General features: G+C 43.4%; 1 protein-coding gene across 13 annotated transcripts in view; it reads right to left on the bottom strand.

Annotated features, from left to right (window-relative positions):
• MAPKAP1 (MAPK associated protein 1) overlaps nt 1-19,543 on the bottom strand; it is a 181,462-nt gene that overhangs the window by 149,525 nt on the left and 12,394 nt on the right. For 12 of the 13 annotated variants that reach the window (XR_013981354.1, XM_080989600.1, XM_080989603.1 and 9 more), the window contains exons 2-4: nt 14,669-14,995; nt 8,225-8,314; nt 1,786-1,937 (exon numbers count right to left, since the gene is read on the bottom strand). Coding sequence is in view for 12 of the 13 variants with exons in the window: in XM_080989600.1 (XP_080845726.1) it covers nt 1,786-1,937; nt 8,225-8,314; nt 14,669-14,927 (501 nt within the window). In the remaining variant the exon portion in view is untranslated. Of the gene's footprint in view, nt 1-1,785; nt 1,938-8,224; nt 8,315-14,668; nt 14,996-15,522; nt 15,540-19,543 lie in introns of those variants that run through there. The other variant, XM_080989598.1, reaches the window with a different exon arrangement.

Raw genomic sequence — 19,543 nt, 5'->3', positions numbered from 1 at the left:
CCACTGGTCCTTCCAGCTCATTAGTGTCCACACTGACTGCCAGCAGCTCTCTTCCAGGGTTTTAGACTGGGATTACAGTTGTTTTAGTATTTATTTTTGAAATGAAAGGCAATGTGTTAATATTGGCATTATTCCCTCAGCATGCTAACAAATACAGTGGTACCTCGGGTTAAGAACTTAATTCGTTCTGGAGGTCTGTTCTTAACCTGAAACTGTTCTTAACCTGAGGTACCACTTTAGCTAATGGGGCCTCCTGCTGCCGCTGCGCCTCCTCCTTGTGATTTCTGTTATCATCCTGAAGCAAAGTTCTTAACCCGAGGTACTATTTCTGGGTTAGCGGAGTCTGTAACCTGAAGAGTATGTAACCTGTATGGACCCTTATTCTTACAGAGAGCAGAAATTGAGTAGTTATGGGGTTGTATCAAATATTAATCCTACTTAAAGCAGACCCATTGAAATTTATGAACATGGTTGACGTAGGCACATTAATTTCAATTGGCCTACCCTGAGTAAACTTAGTTCAATTCAGTCCAATGACTCCACAGAGCAACTCTTAACAGGGGGATTTTGCAATTTAGCTCAACGCATCTGTGTTATCAGCAATTCACAGAGAGTGAAAAGCCACTTTCCACCTTCCTTAGAGCAAAGTCTTATCCAAATGTCAGGCGTAAAAGTTAAGTCCGGAAAAAGAAGACAGAAAGCGATGGGCTCTGTCTGTTGTCACTTGTAACCCTTTCCTTTCCTGGAGAGACCAACAGCCATCCATTTCAGCCCTTCTGGAGCTTAGGACAAAAATAAAAGGCAAAGAAGGAACTGTTTTTGTTGGCTTTGGGGCAACCAACAAAATGTGGTGCAAACAGTAATGCACTGAATGGTAAACATTCATTCAGCAAAATAATAAAAGATTTTGGCAACCTAGGGCTGATGCATATCTAATGTGGCTCTCCACCTTAACAGAAAATGCTCCCACTCCTTTTGCGTGATAATCCACAGGCTAGGGAGCTGATCCTCACAGTGGTCTGGAAAGTTTCCATTTATTCCTCCGGCTAGGCAAGCCAGCAGAAGAGGCCACAGCTCAGGGTGGTAGAGTACCTGGGTTCACTCCCCAGCAACACTGCCAGGAAGGGTGGGGAGAGCTCCTTGCCTGAAACCCTGGAATGCTGATGCCAGCCAGTATAGACAAATACCGTGCTAGATGAACCAACAGAGTTAGTCAGTATAAAGCAGCTTCCAATGCTCCTGTTTGATTCAGCCTCTGTATTCAGTATCACGAGGACTAGAATTCTGATTTCTTTTAAGAATTGCAGACATTCAGCACATGCTTTGGTCCCGGTTTCAATCCCCAGCATCTCCAGATAGATTTCTGCCTTAAACCACAGAGAGCCACTGCAGCCACTATAGACAATGCTGAGCTAGACATGAGACAGCTTCCTACGTTCCAAGGTATCAATGCAACACAGGGTCTCTCCAGAAGACCTCTGGCTATGGGGTTTGGTGCACACAGGAAGTGATCCTTCTTTAGTATCCCAGTATCCCAGGACAAGTCTGCACAAGACAGGATTTATTCATTTCTTAAAATCCCTGCAAGGGCTTAAAACCTGGACTGTTTGCCCACATCAGTCACCTTTGTAGTCTCTAAAATGGCCAAAATCCACCCACAGAGCATCAGTATTTTTAAAATCTGGAAAGAATTTGGATTGGAAAAACGCAAGGAAGACTTCCAGATACAAGGGTTTTTTTTTTTCTTTTTAAGGGAGGGCACTGATCTCTCTCTCTCCTACTTACCTTGCCATCAAACTTTGAGTATTCGTTGAATGGGTTGTTCAGTTGTAGGGGGCACTGTTCCAGCCGTACTGAGAGGATTGATGGCTTCGTAGCAGCACGCTGAGGCTTCACCCTGAAGTTCTTCTTCTCAAACAGCAGGCTCAGCTCCTCCGCTGCAATTAAAAAGAAGCCAGATATGTCAGAAAGTATTGAAAATTTCCCCCCTCCTGAATGAGGGATCTGATGGTAAAAGGATCACAAGCAGCAGATCGCGAAGCCAACACCCAGTAGTAATTAAATGTTTTCTGTGTTCCATGCATTCCAAAAGGCACTGCAATCATAATCATAGGAAAAGAAGTAGCTGTGTTACACTGAGCCAGGGCATTGTTCTATCTAGCTCTGTATGGGCTACACTGACTGTAAGCAGCTTTCCATGGTTTCAAGAGATGCTACTGAATATGGGAAACCTCATCTAGGTGGCTATAAACCTATGCCCTAATAAAACCTAAGGTCCACTAGCAAACCTAGGCCCTATATAAACCCAGGCTATCTCCTGATCCTATACAAATCCAGGCCCTACAAACCTATGAAACAGTGCCGTAAACCAGGGATGGGGAACCTCTGGCCCACAGGCCAAATTCTAATATTTTCTTTTTAAATTGCTGTAGCCTGCCCTGGGACCTTGTGGTAAGACAAAATGAGCAAGCAACAACTAACTATTGGAGGCAAATAGAAGAGACCATTGAGGCTTCATTACAATCAAATGGTATAATAAATACAAAATAAATACGTCTTTGACACAATGGGACCGTGTCAAGAGCAAATCCGATGGCGATTTTGTTCTAGGTTAACTGACGATATGGCTGGGAAAGGACTGAAACCTCTAGTATGTCTTCTGCTGATAGCTGACAAGCTGCAACTGAGAGGGAGGGGTTACTACAATGTCTGGTGGAAATGGACAAGCTGATTGAGCCAGTTCAAGGGAGGGAAGGAAGGTTGCAGAAAATGAATTCTGCTGGAACATGGAGCTATTTTGTGGGATACTGGGACATAAGATATGGACATGAGACTTGAAACAACTTTGTTTCTTAATAGTATAGTCTTTACTTTCTGTAAGTAGCATAGTCTCTGTTTACTAGTATAGTTAATAGCATTACTCTTATAAAAGTATTTTAAATATTTTTTAAAACAATATCAACATTATTACCGTATTGGCCTGAATATAAGCTGTACCCGAATATAAGCTGCACCTTTATAATTCAAGGGGGGGGGGGGGAGAGACAATACCCGAATATAAGCTGCGCCCTTAAAATTCCGCAGGCACTCACACCTGTTCCATTTTACCATCTTTCTGTTTCAGCAGTGATATCATTTCTGTAAGGTTGCAAATTTAACCCGCACTTTAACTTTTCACAGTCGGAATTTGGAAAAAAAGTGAGGCTTATATTCAGGCCAATACGGTATTAACAACAACAACAACAACAACAACAACAACAACAGAAGACCTGCTGGATCAGACCAATAGCCCACCTAGTCCACCATCCTGTTCTCACAGTGGCCAGCCAGATGCCTCTGGTAAATCCATAAGCAGGACCCAAGCACAACAGTACCCTCCTCTCCTGTGGGTATCGCCAAGTTTAGTGTTAAACTGTGGATGCGGAACACAACCATCATGGCTATTACCAATAGCACTTTTATTTTCCACTAATTTGCCAGATCCTCTTTTAAAACCATCCAAGTTGGTGGCCATTACTGCCTCATGTGGTAGTGAGTTCCATAGTTTAACTGAGTGCTGTGTACTTCATTTGTCTATCCTGAATCTTCCTTCAGCTTTATGGGATGTCCACAAGCTCTAGTTTTGGGAGAGGGAAAAACTTTTCTCTGACCACTTTCTGCATGCCATTCTGTCATGTAGCCTCTTTTCTTTAAACTATAAAAGTCCCAAAATGCTTTTTGCAAAGGGAGGTTGCTCCATGACCTTGATCATTTTGACTGCCAAAATGATCCATAGTTGAACTATGCACTGTGTGAAGACAGCAACAACAATGTTTACTAATACAGGAATGGGTCCATAAGGTTGTTGTTTTTTCAAAACCACACACACCAGCTTCACAGCTGATGTCATATGTGACATCACAGGCAAGGGGCAGGCAGAGAGGTGGTTGGCAGTGCTCCTTAAAGAGGGCTTCTGACAATACATTGGAAAGGTAGGCTTGCTGTCACCACCAAGCAGCTGATTCCAAGCAGCGTTGAGAGAGATAGGGAGGGAGACAAAGAGATAAAGACAGATACACAGAGATGGGGGGGGGGGAGGTTCTAGGATACTTGGGTGGGCACCTTCTTTCAGTCCCATCAACTTGTGAAGCATGGTGGTGGTGGTGACACCCTTTTCTGTGGCTGCTCCCATAGTGCAGGATTCTCTCCCAAGAAAGGTTAGACTAGTTCCCTCTTTGCTACCATTATGCTGGCAGGTTAAGACCTTCCTGTTCAGAAAGACCTTTGGAAACTTAGGTGCAGGTGATGCTGATCACAGGGCAAACAGGATTTTAATTGCTGGTTCCAAATGTGTTCCGATAAATTCTAATTATTATTTCTAACTAGTTTGGGTTTTATTCCTCTCTACCTCTCCCTCTTTTTTTACAATGTTGCTTTTAAATTTTGCGATATGCCGTAAATCCCAGCTTGGGAGAAACATGGGACATAAATGCATTAAATAAATAAATAAATGATAGGTAAGGTGTGGCTTAGATGTGGAGAAGGGGTAACCTAACCCTAGCAAAAATACAAAATGGTTATGTATGCAATCAAAGCTGAAAGGGTGGTGGGGAGGGGACCTTGCTGTAGCATAATCAGAAGAAACACCCCACCAGTTGACATGACAAGGATACCTAAAAAATGAGGATGGATGACAAAAATAAAAAAAAAAATCAAGACCTGTCGAGTTTTCACCTATTAGTGCTGGCCTCTCTTTCTCTGAACAGCAACTGTATCTGGTGAGTGAGTTTTTGCTCCACATCTGCTCCAGGAGCGAAGCAGCCCCCAAACTCAATCAATCACTATTGGTGGATCAGCATTCAATCTGCCCCGCTCTGTCTCCGTTCTTTATTCGCCTGCCTGGATTTGTGCACGTCCCAAAGATTTACATGCTGCCCCTCCCGAGGATTGGAACTGCTGCCGAAGGCAGATTGAGTGGGGACTTCCAAAGCTGGTGTCGCGGGGAGGGGGGAGCCGTTCGTTAAATGGCAAAATTAAAACTTGTCAAATCACGGCTAAGTCGTTATGGCTTCCCGGTTAATTCGGGAGCCGGGAGCAGCTCTGACTGGGATATGGAGATGGAGGATGCACAGGTGCGGGCACCAGGAAAGAGAGAAATGGAAATGGAAATAAAATAAAGATACCCAACAGGGCCGTGCAAGATTATTAAATTCTCCCTGAACTAAGACAGCACAAAAATGTCATTATGTATCCCAGGTACGTGTTATGCTGTGTGAAACCCTTTATGCTTATTCTGAAGTCTCTTTTTCTCTCTCTCCCCCCCCCCCTCTCTCTCTCGCACACACACACACATACCCCACACACTGCCAAAATAGGCAAATAAATAAATAAATAAATAAATAAAATCTCATTTGCAATTATATTCTTGCAGCATGGCGTGAAGTTATTTCCTGGGCCTTTTTGGAAAGCTTCGAGTCCCCTGGAGCTCAAGACGTACATTTCATTGGCTTTGGTGAGAGGAGTGAGTGTTTCAATATGTAGTTTTGTTCCTCAGGAAGCACTAGGGAGGCATTGCTTTATTGTCTCCTCTGCTGGCACGGACCCCGAGTGCATCTCTGGAGTTCTCCTCTGCAGATTACTATGGCATCTGTTTTGGTTGAGTTCTCTTGCCTGAGCTGAAACCTTGTGCAATTCTGGGACTGTTCAGGATAACAACACAAGGCTGGAGAGGAGGAGGAGGGCAGGAAACTGATGAGCACTGTAGTTTAATTTGGCCAAGTTCCCCTTCTGCTACACAACGCAGTGGCCCAGTGCAGGCTTAATCACCAACTCTGTGAAAACCTCCATTTGCAAATTATGAACTAGCAGCTGGAACAGGCTCTCTCATCTCTCTCTAAAGCAAATTCCCTTCACCTTTCCAGCACCAATCATGGTTCCAAATTCAGTTACCACCAATGGTAAACAACTCTTGGTAATGATAACCAATGTTTTCTTAAAACCATGGTTGGCAAATCCACTTCAAGCCAAACCATGGTTTACTGGGGAATGTTGGTTTACATGGTTTATGTTGGCAGTGCTGAACTTTTATTTTATTTAGAAGTGTTTATCTTTTTTAAAAATCCTTAAGTGGTGTACAAAAATAATATAAAATTATTATTAATAAAATAGACAAAGTTGGTAAAAAAATAAAAAAAAATTATATGTAGCCTTGCTGAAATAACATTGTTTTCAGCAGGCAATATAGGGAGAGTATCTGCCTTTTTTTGCAAAAAGAAGCTCAACAATTTTGGGGGTTTCCTTTAAAAAAAAGCGCTCAACAATTTTCAACTTTTTGAAATATGGCAACCCTATATTATCAACATGCAGGGGTTTTATTCCCCCCTCCCTTGTAGCACTCCCCAGTTTTTCTCCCTGCTCTCTCATAACACTAGAACTTGTGGACATCCAGTGAGGCTGAATGTTGGGAAGATTCAGGATGATAAGAAGAAGAAGAGTTTGGATTTGATATCCCGCTTTATCACTACCCTGATGAGTCTCAAAGCGGCTAACATTCTCCTTTCCCTTCCTCCCCCACAACAAGGTGGGGCTGAGTGGGGCTGAGAGACTTCAGAGAAGTATGACTAGCCCAAGGTCACCCAGCAGCTGCATGTGGAGGAACGGAGACACGAACCCGGTTCACCAGATTACAAGTCTATTGCTCTTAACCACTATACCACAGTGACTTCTTCACACAGAACACGCTCCCACAGAAGGCAATTGTTAAGTTGATGGCCACCAACTTATAAAAGAAAACAAGTAAAGGCTATCCTAGCTACTAGCAATGATGGCTACGCTCTGCCTCCGTAGTTGGAGGCAGCAACGCTTCTGGATACCAGTTGCCAGAAACCGCAGGAAGGGAGAGTGCTGCTGCTGTGCCTGGGTCCTGCTCAAGGGTTTCCTACCGAGGCATCTGGTTGGCCACTGAGAACAGGATGCTGGACTACATGGACCACTGGCATGATCCAGCAAGCTCTTAATATATTCTCTTATATAAGTAGAGAGGCTTGGAGTCAACAATCCAGCCACATATCACACGCCAAACAGTGGTCAGGATAGCCAACCATTAGGAGCCAATTCAAATATTGATGAGGGCACCTCAGAGAAAGAGGGAGGGAGGAGAGAGAGTTGGCATACTGTACTAGCTAAGAGATTGAGCTATGAACTCTTGGCCTCTCATCTGTAATATAGGGATAGCAATGCTGGACCTAACCCATAAATCTGGATTACTGAGCCTCATATGTATGCAGATGCATCCATTTTAGAGTGCCAATGCCTACCTCCATCGGAATGTGAGTGAGAGGGCAAGGTTAATCTCCAACTAATTTAGATTTTTGTCAGTTACACCCTGACCTTTTTGTGATTAAAAGTTAAACATTAACCAGCTTAAAAGCAAAAAAAGTACAGGGCTGTAGTCAGTGTTGATCCTAGTCAGAGAAGACCCATGGAAATTAATGGACATGGCTAATTTCGGTCAATTGGTTTCAGCTGAGTAAAGGTAAAAGACCCCTGACAGTTGCAGTGCTGGGGTTGCAGCGCTCATCTCACTTTACAGGCCGAGGGAGCCAGCGTTTGGCCGCAGAGTTTTTCCAGGTCATGTGGCCAGCATGACTATACCACTTCTGGCGCAACGGAACACTGAAACCAGAGCAGCGCACGGAAACACCATTTACCTTTCCGCTGGAGTGGTACCTATTTATCTACTTGCACTTTTTTGGTGTGCTTTCATACTGCTAGGTTGGCAGGAGCTGGGACCGAGCAACGGGAGCTCACCCCGTCGCAGGGATTCGAACTGCTGACCTTCTGATCGGCAAGCCCAAGAGGCTCAGTGATTTAGACTGAGTCTCCCTTTCAGCTGAGTAGGTGTATATAAATTAATGTACCTGAGTTAGTCACATTCATGAGTTTCCATGAGTCTGCTCTATGCAGGACTAACACTGGATGAAACCCATAAGAATTATAGCCAATAGTAGTAGAGCAACTGAAAATAAAGGACAAGACTAACATGTTTATTAATTTCTGTGGGTCTACTCCTTTTTTTCCTGATCAACATGACCTCATCAGATGCTTTGAGCTTTTTTGTTTACATGTATTTCTGCAAACCCAAGTGAATGAAACAATTACAAACAAAAACCCAACAACAGTTTGTGTGTGTGTGTGTGTGTGTGCATGCGCGTGTGTTTGTGTGTGTAAAACATTTTCTTCTTACCTGAATAAGATGTGTTCCTTTCCTTCCACTGCACATTCTTGCATTTTATCTGATTTTGCCTCTCTTTCCGTAGCCGTTCAAGTCTCTGAGCTTGAAAAAGAAATATTATGACGATAAGTTTGTCAATGAAAGTTTACTATAAACAAAAGACATAATTAACTACCTTTCTATGAATAAAGATGTTTTATGCTGCACATGTAGGGGGTGGGGTGGGTGGGGGAGAAAAGACATAAAATTTTTAAAGGTGGCACCCCTGAAAAGCAAATACCAACAAAAACATGAAAATCTTCTTGATTTATAATTGAAATTAGAGGATATAAAACATTAATAGAGATCATAAAGATAGTATTAACATGGAAGAGAATAATAAAATGTGAAAACTTCTGTGATTAATATGACATTTCATTATATAAATCATTAATAACGGTCTTAAAGGAATTTTAATGCACAAATGAACTGAAGTGAATATTACATTACAGGAATAAAATTACTGTTATGAATTACTCTCCCCGTTTCAAAAATTAAAGATAAATGAACTCAGACTAGACTATTAAAGTTTTAAATATAAAATCCTTTATCTAAAAAAATCATGAAAATTATAAAATGTCAACGCTATATAAATTAGCATAGCTTTTTCTTCAGTGTGCTGAAACAGTTTATAGGTAGTAAAAATAAATGATTTGTATCTTCACAACATTAGTCAAATCTTAAAAAATGAATATCATTTTTCCTTCACATATTTTTGACTCCACATCCGAAAATAGGACACGCTCAAATAGGTGAAATATCAACACCCGGGAGACCGAGCCCTCCTCGCCTGCTTCAAACCCTCCTTATGGTTTTAAATGTCAGATTTATTTCAGGAGAGAGAGGGTGTTGGGGAATGTCAATTTAATAAGCAGGTAAAGAAGACTACCTCAAAAGGCAGAGACTAAATGGCACAGCACCTCACTGCAAATAAAGGTCCCGGGCACAGGAAACAAATTCTTCCTTTTTTCTTTTAAAGCAAGAGAAAGATGTAGACTAATTTACCAAAAGCATGCTTAGGAAGGCAATCCTGTGCATGTTTAGCAAGAACCACATCCCCTCTGAAATAAGCAAGGCGGTTGGGCTTTAATTTAATTTATTTGGATAATTTTTTAACGCAGCGGTTTACAAGACACTAAGTGCAAACAAAACTATAAAACACCCATTATAAAAAATTATAAAAACTGGAAACAAAACCACCAATAAGTGGTTTGTTTTAATTACATAATATAAATACAGCAGCAATTCCTAACAACTCTGTAACCCTGAATAACTGGGATTGCTGGTCTGCAGATATTGTTGTTAGTTCAGTGTGGTGTTCTATAATATGTTTTAAATTTGCAAACTGCCTTTGGCCTGTTATCTGCCTGGCAAAGGGCAGTACAGAAACTCCTAAATTATTAGGATAGAATCAATCTAATCAATCTGTTTTAGGCCCCAGCAATAAATAAATTTAAGAAAGCTCCAAAATCTGACGCACATGTACAAAGCATTTTTTAAAGACCCAAACAAAAACAATACTCCCCCCACTCTGCTCTGCTCCTCCCTTCTTCCCGCCCTGGGCGGCCCTGCCCTCTGCCTGCACCTCAGAGTTAGTGTGTTACACAGAGCTGGGCCTCTCCTCCTTGCCTGCTTTCCAGCAACCGCTGTAAGCTGCCCAAGGGAGGAGGCAGGCAGGCAGCAGCAGCAGCAGCCATGGAGAGGCAATGGGGTGCTCCCTTGCAGCCACAACTATCACTGCCATTGCTTCAAACAAACACTGGCTCATCTTCCTGAGTTTAATGGCAGCACTGGCAGGCAAAACAGGGACATTCTGGGATCAAATCAGAAGCCAGGATGTTTTTCATAATTCTGGGATTGTCCCTGGAAAATAGGGACACTTGAAAGGTATGGTAAAGGTAAAGGGACCCCTGACCATTAGGTCCAGGTGCGGCCGACTCTGGGGTTGCGGCGCTCATCTCGCTTTATTGGCCGAGGGAGCCGGCGTACAGCTTCCGGGTCATGTGGCCAACAGGACTAAGCCGCTTCTGGTGAACCAGAGCAGTGCATGCAAAGGCCGTTTACCTTCCCGTCGGAGCAGTACCTATTTATCTACTTGCACTGTGACGTGCTTTTGAACTGCTAGGTGGGCAGGAGCTGGGTCCAAACAACGGGCGCTCACCCCGTCGGGATTCGAACCGCTGACCTTCTGATCGGTAAGTCCTAGGCTCTGTGGTTTAACCCACAGCGCCACCCGCGTTCCCTATGGGTATGGTAGTCCTATCCCAATAAAACTACCATGAGTGCCAGCACAACCTAGCTGCCAAGGGCAGCAAAAAAAATGTGTTGTTGGTACTCTTTACCAGTGTGTGCAATCACTAAAAAAAAAGAGCACACTGAATGAAGGCAAATTTTTATCTTTGTCTGGTTTCTGCACACACTTCTCTATCCTCCACCCAGGCAAGGAAGAGGCATTTTCATTGTTCAATGGCACATTCCAGCCAGGCAAAAAAACTCAAGGAGCATGTGAAGAAGAGCTTATCAGGAATGTGGCCTGGACAGGGCTGGATTAACCATTAGGCAAAATAAGCTTGTGCTTAGGGCCTAAAGGAAAAGGGGGGGGGGGCACCACAGAAAGTTCTCATTGCTGGATTTTTAACATTAATAGTCACAAATCGCTCAGCTGAGCATTCATTTTCTTGGCTAAAGTATATTAAAAATTCCAACAGAACAGCTATGCAACAAGGTAGGCCGAATGCCTTATCTCTACTAAGTATAGAAGTAGATGCGTTACTTAAGATTGTTTTTGAGGATCTGATCAAAGACTTTGCAATTGGAAAAAGTAGGAGAAAAATAAATTGGAAGTATACAAAAATTAACATCATTTTCCATCTTACTGTAGGTTTTGTTGCATTTCAAAAAACAAGTTTATTTTGTGGTTTATTATTTATATTTTGAATTAAATATATATGGGGGCACCAAAATCTTTTAAGGTTTTGGACCTCTAAATGTATTGATTGAGTCCTGGGCCTGGGAAAGTCATGCAAGCCAGGAAAGAGGTCTAGAGCAGCATTTCTCATTTGAGGGCCATGTTACCCCCTGGGGGCCCCAGAATATTCCAAGGGGGCCACAGATGAAAATCTAATAAATGAGGGGCCACAGCATGAGATTAGGGGGGCACTGACTAGAGGGAAGTGAGAAGTGGAAAAAAACAGAGAAGTAAGTGAGAAAAGAAAAAAGAAAACATTCATGGCATTTTCTATTTTATACTGTATTGGGTAGAAGCAGTTTTCAGTCAAGTGAATTATTTACTCAGCCTAAAATGGAATCACCTTAACAAAATGGACAGAGGTGATCTTTGGTTATCCTAGTTACACTTCAATCTAAAGCGTTAAAATATCAGCTTCAGTGACAGCTTAGGTATTTTCTTCCCTTATTCCTCTACATAAAAATTGTGCTACATTACTTATTTCAGCAAAATGTGCTTCTGAGCTCTAGGTGGTGGTGTATTACCTCACAAACTGAAGAATTTAGATCATTTGGTCTCTTATAAGAAACACAGAACTATGTTCCCTCTGCAAATACATGGGTTGTGAAGCTGGTTTTTTTAAAAAAGCAAGTTTAGATAAACCACAGTTTAAGGTTTCAAAATAGGTCATTATACCTTTTCTTCAAAACACTGCAACAAACCCCAGACACAATTTCAGTTTTTCCTGTTTTAAAGCTTTGTTTCATTTTTTATTGGACTCTTATTATATTTTGATACTATGTACTGACTTTCTGCTCGTGATTTTATGATTGCAATTCATATGAACTGCTTAGAGTAAGGTAAAGGTACCCCTGCCCGTACAGGCCAGTCGTGTCCGACTCTAGGGTTGCGTGCTCATCTCGCTCTAGAGGCCGTGAGCCGGCGCCGTCCGAAGACACTTCCGGGTCACGTGGCCAGCGTGACGAAGCTGCTCTGGCGAGCCAGCACCAGCGCAGCACACGGAAACGCCATTTACCTTCCCGCTATAAAGCGGTACCTATTTATCTACTTTGCACTTAAGAGTGCTTTCGAACTGCTAGGTGGGCAGGAGCTGGGACCGAACGACGGGAGCTCACCCCGCCGCGGGGATTCGAACCGCCGACCATGCGATCGGCAAGTCCTTGGCACTGAGGTTTTATCCACAGCGCCACCCGCGTCCCGCTTAGAGTAGTGGTAACCAATTAACTTAGTACAGAATACCACTTATTTTTTCAAAAGTCAAGCCATGGACCCCCTGCTTTTGAAAATTTTGGTATGTCTATGGTAGTTTTTCTTATGTGACAGACCCCTGGATGGATTACGTGGACCCCATGTGGTCTGCAGACGACCAATTGTGAACCACTGGCTTAGAGATTTTGTAATATTAAGAAGTATAAGTTATTACAATGAATGGAAATGAAATAAATGATCATTTCAGATACAGTGGTACCTCGGGTTAAGTACTTAATTCGTTTCGGAGGTCCGTTCTTAACCTGAAACTGTTCTTAACCTGAAGCACCACTTTAGCTAATGGGGCCTGCCGCTGCCGCCGGAGCACAATTTCTGTTCTCATCCTGAAGCAAAGTTCTTAACCCGAGGTAATATTTCTGGGTTAGCGGAGTCTGTAACCTGAAGCGTATGTAACCTGAAGCGTATGTAACCCAAGGTACCACTGTACTTTGATCATTCCAGAATTTTAACCACCATATACTGTAGTCATTCTCATAATACTGGAGCTTGCAGGCAACCCGTGCACTTGAGGGCTGGGTAATTTCAAACAGACAAAATGAAGCACTGAATGTAGAGTACATAGCTAAACTAGGGGAATTCACTCTCACAATATATGATACAATTTGTGGGAGCGAATCATACAGTTTAACTATGGCCGCCAGATGGCTGCCAACTTGGATGGCTTTAAAGGAAGATGAGACAATTCAAGGAGAATACAGCAGCCAGGATGGCCAACATGGTGGTGCCCTCCAGATGTTGTTGAACCACAGTTCCCATCACTCCTGCCCACTGGTCATGCTGATGTGAATAGCAGTCCAGCAGTGTCCAGCAAGGGCACCATACAGTGGTGCCTCGCAAGACGAAATTAATCCGTTCCACGAGTCTCTTCGTCTTGCGGTTTTTTTGTCTTGCGAAGCACGGCTATTAGCGGCTTAGCGGCTATTAACGGCTTAGCGGCTTTAAGAAAAAGGAAACAAACTCGCAAGACGTTTCGTCTTGCGAAGCAAGCCCATAGGGAAATTTGTCTTGCGGAACAACTCAAAAAACGCAAAACCCTTTCGTCTAGTGAGTTTTTCGTCTTGCGAGGCATTCGTCTTGCGGGACACCACTGTATTGGCTACTTGATAGCTGCATTCGAGCCAGTATCCAAGCCAGTTATGTAGCAGCAGCTGGGGACTGCAAGTGGGGAGAGTATTATTGCCCTTTTCTCATGCCTGTGGGCCTCTGGTAGGCCATTGTGAGGACAGAGTGCTAGATGATGACCATTTGGTTTGATTCAGCAGGGTTCTTATGTTTACACGGGGCAACTGCACAAAGAGGCAAATGTTCCAGGTTCTATAGTCCTGGTAGGTCAGACTCTATATCCATCCAGTTAAGTAGAATCTACTCTCTGGGCAGCTGTCAACAGCACTCAAAGGTCTCAGCTAGAGGTGTTTCCCATTACCTAATGCATTATCCTTTTACCTGGGAAATGGAATGGATTGAACCTGTGGCCTTCCAGATGGAAAACTGGTGCTCTACCACTGAGCTACATTTATTTATTAATAAAGAAATGTATACTGCAAATTTCAGAAATAATATCAAAAAAGTCTACAACAACTACATATATAATGCAAGAAAAAACACATATAAATTGAAAATCATAGTACACCAGCTATTGCAGAAGATGTATTGTCTGCATAACCCTGGTGGCAGAGAAGAATTACCAGCAAATGTTTAAAAGTTAAAGCAGAAGATGTCTGCTGAATTTCTATCAGCAGAGTATTCCCACGGACTGGCCTGATGGCACTGGTTTTGTGTTGATGTCAAGTAAGTCTCACCAATTCAGAAAGATGACAAACGATGCTCAGTGATTGAGCTGGGATACAAGGGTTTTAGTAGCCTCAGAGATAACCTAGACCTAAACCGTTCAGGACTTTGTAAAAGAATACAATGAATCTGAACTTGGCTCAGTAGACAGGCAGCCATTATGTACGTTTTAACAATAGCGTCACATGTTGTCAGCCATATGCCCCACCAGCAGTCTGGTCACTGGCTGAAACTTCTGGAACAGGTCCGAGGGCAGCCCCACACAGAGTGCATTGCAGTAATCATTGTGTTTTAGTGGTCAGGTTACATGATGCCTCCTATCCCAGGTTCCTTCTATAAACCATGAAATTCCTAGCTGAAGCCACCAGAGTTCCCAAGATGATCCCACTCACCTGTATTTGATCGCCTTCTAATACCGAAGTCCCAACTTGAGGTAATGTCGACCGACTGGGAGTATACGTAACCCTGAGACTCGCCATTGCTGCCCTGCGTTTCTGAGCTGTTGTCCCCATTGGCCGAAGTGGGCTGGAATTTCTCCAGGTCGACATCGTGGTCAATCAGGACCAGTTCACACATCCCTGTGTCATCGCTGGTCACATGTGACTGTCGGATGTGAGCCAGGATAATGGTTGGATTGTCCAAGAAAGCCATCCTGCATCCCAAGGTCTTCCGCCTTCTACTATCTTCTTTGCTCCATGCTGAATTGTAAACCTTTCTACCTGGGAAACACAACACACACACAGAACTTTAGAGAAAACCAAGGAATATGCCCAGGTTCTATTCATGGAGGGTTATAACATAAAAAGAGCCCTTCTGGATCAGACCAAAAGCCCATCTACAACCAGAATCCCCTTCTGGCAGTGGCCAACTAGGCACCTACAGGAAGCCACAGGAAGCAGGACCTGAGTGCAACAGCAATCTCCCCACTTGTGATTCCTCGCAAGATTGTGGAGGTAGAACACAGCTACTGTGGCTGTTCACACCATCCTCCATGAGTTTGCCTAATTTCCTTTTATAGCCATCCATGTACATTGGTGGCCATTATTACATCTTGTGGGAGAAAATTCCATAGTTTAACTTTGCATGAAGAAGTGCTTTCTTATGTCATTCCTGAATCTTTTAACATTCAACCTTTTTAGATGGTTTCAATTTCTAGCATTATGAGTGGGAGAAAAACTTCTCTCTATCCATTTTCTCCATACTGTGCATTATTTTATAGACCTCTATCACACCTCCTCTTACTCACTTGTTTTTCTAAACTAAAAATTCCTAAATCTTGCACCTGTTCCTCCTAGGGGAGTTGCTCCAACTCCTTAATCATTTTGGTTGCCCTCTACTGAAACTTTTCCAGCCCTGCAATATCCTTTTCAAGGTGTGGTAACACAGGTGAATGCAGTCAGACCATTGGGTCCACCTAGCTCAGTACTGCTAACACTGACTGGCAGCAGCTCTCTAGTGCAGACAGGGAACAGAAGAGAAAGAGAAAGAGAGCTGCCACAAAAAAACCCAACCTGACACTTACTCAACACTTGCCAGCCTGGCACCCAAACCTCACACTGTGTTCTCAACTTGCTACCCAGGAATCTTCTCTCTCCCTTGCCTCTCTTTCCAAGCTCCACTGTTCACACCATCTGCTCCCACCTTCCATGACTTATTGCTGTTAAGCTGGCACCGAAACCATGAGAGAAAGGGGAAGAAAAGCCTGCTAGTGCAGTGACAAACTCAGCAGTATTTCTTCATCCACCAAAGACTCCCCTGAAGAAGGAAAGCAATCCCCAGTCCTCCATGCATGCTCTGCCTAATTAGGTCCAGAAATGAAGGAGTTGTGATTCAATAAGCTTTTCCTTCCCGAAATCTGAATGTGCACTCCAGCTTCCTTCGCTCAGTGGAAAGGGCTTTAATTTAAAGAGAGGGATGGTGTCCCAGGGCAGATTCGATAGCTCTCACAGATGTTTAATGTCAGGTCTGGAAGACTCTCAGGGCCATCCACTGCACATGTGTTCAACTGGAGTTGTAGCACTTTGACACCTTTGGAGACCCATCCCATCCCATGCATTAAAAGCTGAAAAGGGCTACACCAGCTTGGAACTGAGGTAGAGCCTGGCTGCTGGATCAGGCCAAAGGGCCATGTATTCCAGCATCCTGTTCTCACAGTGGCCCCCCAGAGGCTATTCAGAAGCACATAGGCAGGATCTGAGCACAACAGTGCTTTAGATTCCCAGCAACTGGAATTCAGAGGCATACTACCTCCTACTATGGAGGAAGAACATAAGAAGACACCTACTGTATCAGGCCAATGGCAAATCTAATCCAGTATCAACAGTGGGCAACCAGATACTGTGGGGAAGCCCACAAGCCAGATGGATGTCTCAGTTCCTGGGAGGGCTCACAGGGTTGGCTGTTTATGCCCGTGGTTCTACAGGGGTACAGAAACACAAAAATGCAGAATGTGGTGCTGCATGGAGAACTCAGCTTCTTGAGAATATCAAAGCTCTTTTCTCTCCCAAGGTTCTAGACCTTATGATCATGAACATGTATGCTTCTGAGTCTGTACCCTGAAGTGTCAGAAACCAGTCGGGTAGCTGGCGATTTCCAGTCATTGAGGGACTAGAGCTCCCCTGCTCTTCATTGCTCCTTGGCCCCTTCACACAATTAGCCAAGCTAGAACAAAACATTACCCTAAGCTGTAAAAAGTGCAGCATTATACAAAATACAAGGGGGTGCCCAAGTTATTTAGCAACTGTGAAAAAAAATGCCAAAAATTAAAATCATACACCCAGAATTGCTAGGATACACAATTACACATACACAATGTAACAGGACATAGAATGCTCCCTATTTCCCAATTCTCACACTTATAAATCAATCCCTCAAGCAGTGTTTGCAGAAAGAGGAAATAATTCTATGAAAGATACTGAAAATGAAAGAACTTTGGCTCTGCTGAGATACACACTTTATCAATGAAGCAAGCAACTTATAAATTGAGCAGTTGTAAAAATGGAAGCAGTCACGCGTGTGTGTGTGTGGAAGAGACACTGGAAAGCAGGCTCATACTGAGGACTGCAAAGCCACACACCATTTCCCACCCGGTGCACCTAAATCCCCCAGAGATCCAAGTGCCTGGCAAACCCCTGCTGGGCCTGGCAGACCTAGCATTGTGACTACAGCATGAATATTTGTATTAAGTGGATGGAAGCTATTGAAAGCACCTTATTTCAAGGGTGACAAGCCTACTCTATAGACACAGACACCAGAGCCGTTCAAGTAGAAAAGCTGAATTGGATTTTTACAGACTCACAGGCTCTTCACTATCTCCTCTTGATTTGGAAGAGGAAGGAAGAGGAAGAGCTGCTGATAAATGAAAGTCTGTGTTTTGTTTTTAAAGGAGACAAGCCTAGTTCAGACGTCAGAGCAAACCACAATTTGTCCTTACAAGCATGAGCTGATAGCAGTCTTTGGCTCACATGCAAGGGGTGGAGTTTTAAAGAGTCTTTTCCTATCTTGCTCCTCGTTTTGCCTGATGTTGGAGAAACTTTGGTTTGTAAAAGAAGCAGTTCATTAACAAGCAAGGGTACCAAACCAGGATCAGAACGCAGCATTTCCTATTAACTTCATGCTATTTTTTAAAAGGTTAAAAACCTTTAAAATAAAGGAATTGTTTCAGGCAAATCATTATTGTAAGAGCAGTCCAGCAGTATCAGAATGAAGAATTACCTACTCTAGCATTCAGTTGCCAGTACTGACCAGCCAGATGCTTCTGCAGAGCTTTCCAAGCGTGGCGTGAAGGCAAATGTCTCATTGGTTGTTTGGCATTCATAAGTATGTTCCCTTTGAACATGCACGTTCACTCTAACTACTGTGGACAATGACTGTACATAGCCACAATGACTATGTTCAGCCTCCATTATAGGAAGCAGTTACCCTCTAAACACAAGTTGCTGGGAATCACAAGTGGGGAGAGTGCTTTTGCACTAAGGTCCTGCTTTTGGGCTTCCCATTGGGACATCTGGTTGGCCACTGTGAGAAAAGGATGCTAAAACTGATGGGAAGAACTTTCTGAAAGTAAGAGGTGTTTGACGGTGGAACAGACTACCTTAGAAGGTGGTGGATTCTCCTTCCTTGGAGGTTTTTAAGCAGACACTGCATGGCCAACTGTCATGGAAGCTTTAGTTGAGTTTCTTGCATTGCAGGGGGTTGAGCTAGATGACTCTTGGGATCCCTTCCAACTCTACAATTCTTTGATTATATGACAAACAATGGTGACACATTAGCCACAAGCAGTCTGGCCACCGCATTTTGCACCAGATGGATCTTCTGGAGCCATTCCAACAGCAGTCTCACATAGGGTGCATTACAGTAATCCAGCCTCGAGGTTACGAATGCATGGACTGCATTAGTCAGACCTCCTCCACCAGGTTTCCATCATAACGATGATAGTAGACGGGCAGCAAGTGCAGATGCTTTAACAATGGTGTCACATATTGTGACTTAGTGAAAGGCAGAGAGGCAGCTTCCTATATTCGCCAACTCCCTTCCAAATCACCAGCCCTAATAATAAAGAATTCAGGACACTTAAGTTAACCATTCACATCAGTGTGGCCTGAGAATGGAGAAGCTATGTCCAGTCAGCACGGGCAGGCAGCCCTCCCTGTGTTGCCATTTTGAGATAAAGAGATTTATTTGCGGGGGGGGGAGGGGGGAGAGAGAAGGCGCTACCTGCTCAGCTTTTGCCGGCACTGAGAACTTCAATAAAGTCTAAAGCACCTCAAAGGCCAGGAATGGGGAAAATAAAATAAAACAAACCGCCAAACTCCCCATCAAAAATTACTGCTGCCCCATCAATATGTCATATAAATGCTGGTATGTTAATTGTGTATTTATAAGATTGTTAATGGTTAGTTAATTTACCTCCCACACTATTATTGTACTTGAAAATGATTTAATGTCTGCTGAGGGAGTTAACAACATGTTAACGGCAGATGCAGCGGCTTATTTATTTATTTATCTTAATCTTTCCATGCTGAACCCCGACTTCAGGATGCTTAACTGCTCTGGGCTTTCTTGCGAGGTTTCTCACAAATAGCTTGGCTTTCTTTCAGCTGCAAGGGAGTCAAGGGGACAAAAACAAAACTATTCAGCTTTGATAGTCAGATGGATATGCAGCCCACCTCTGCTTACTAGATGTTTGGGACAAAACAAACAGAAGATGTCCATCAACCTATGGGACTACCTCCCCTCACATATCCCTGCCCGGCAATTGTGCTACT

This window comes from Podarcis pityusensis (assembly GCF_964106645.2).
Source record: "Podarcis pityusensis genome assembly, chromosome: Z".
NCBI lineage: Eukaryota > Metazoa > Chordata > Lepidosauria > Squamata > Lacertidae > Podarcis > Podarcis pityusensis.
Note: the sequence above shows the minus strand (reverse complement) of the source record. Positions and strands in the feature narration are given on the sequence as shown.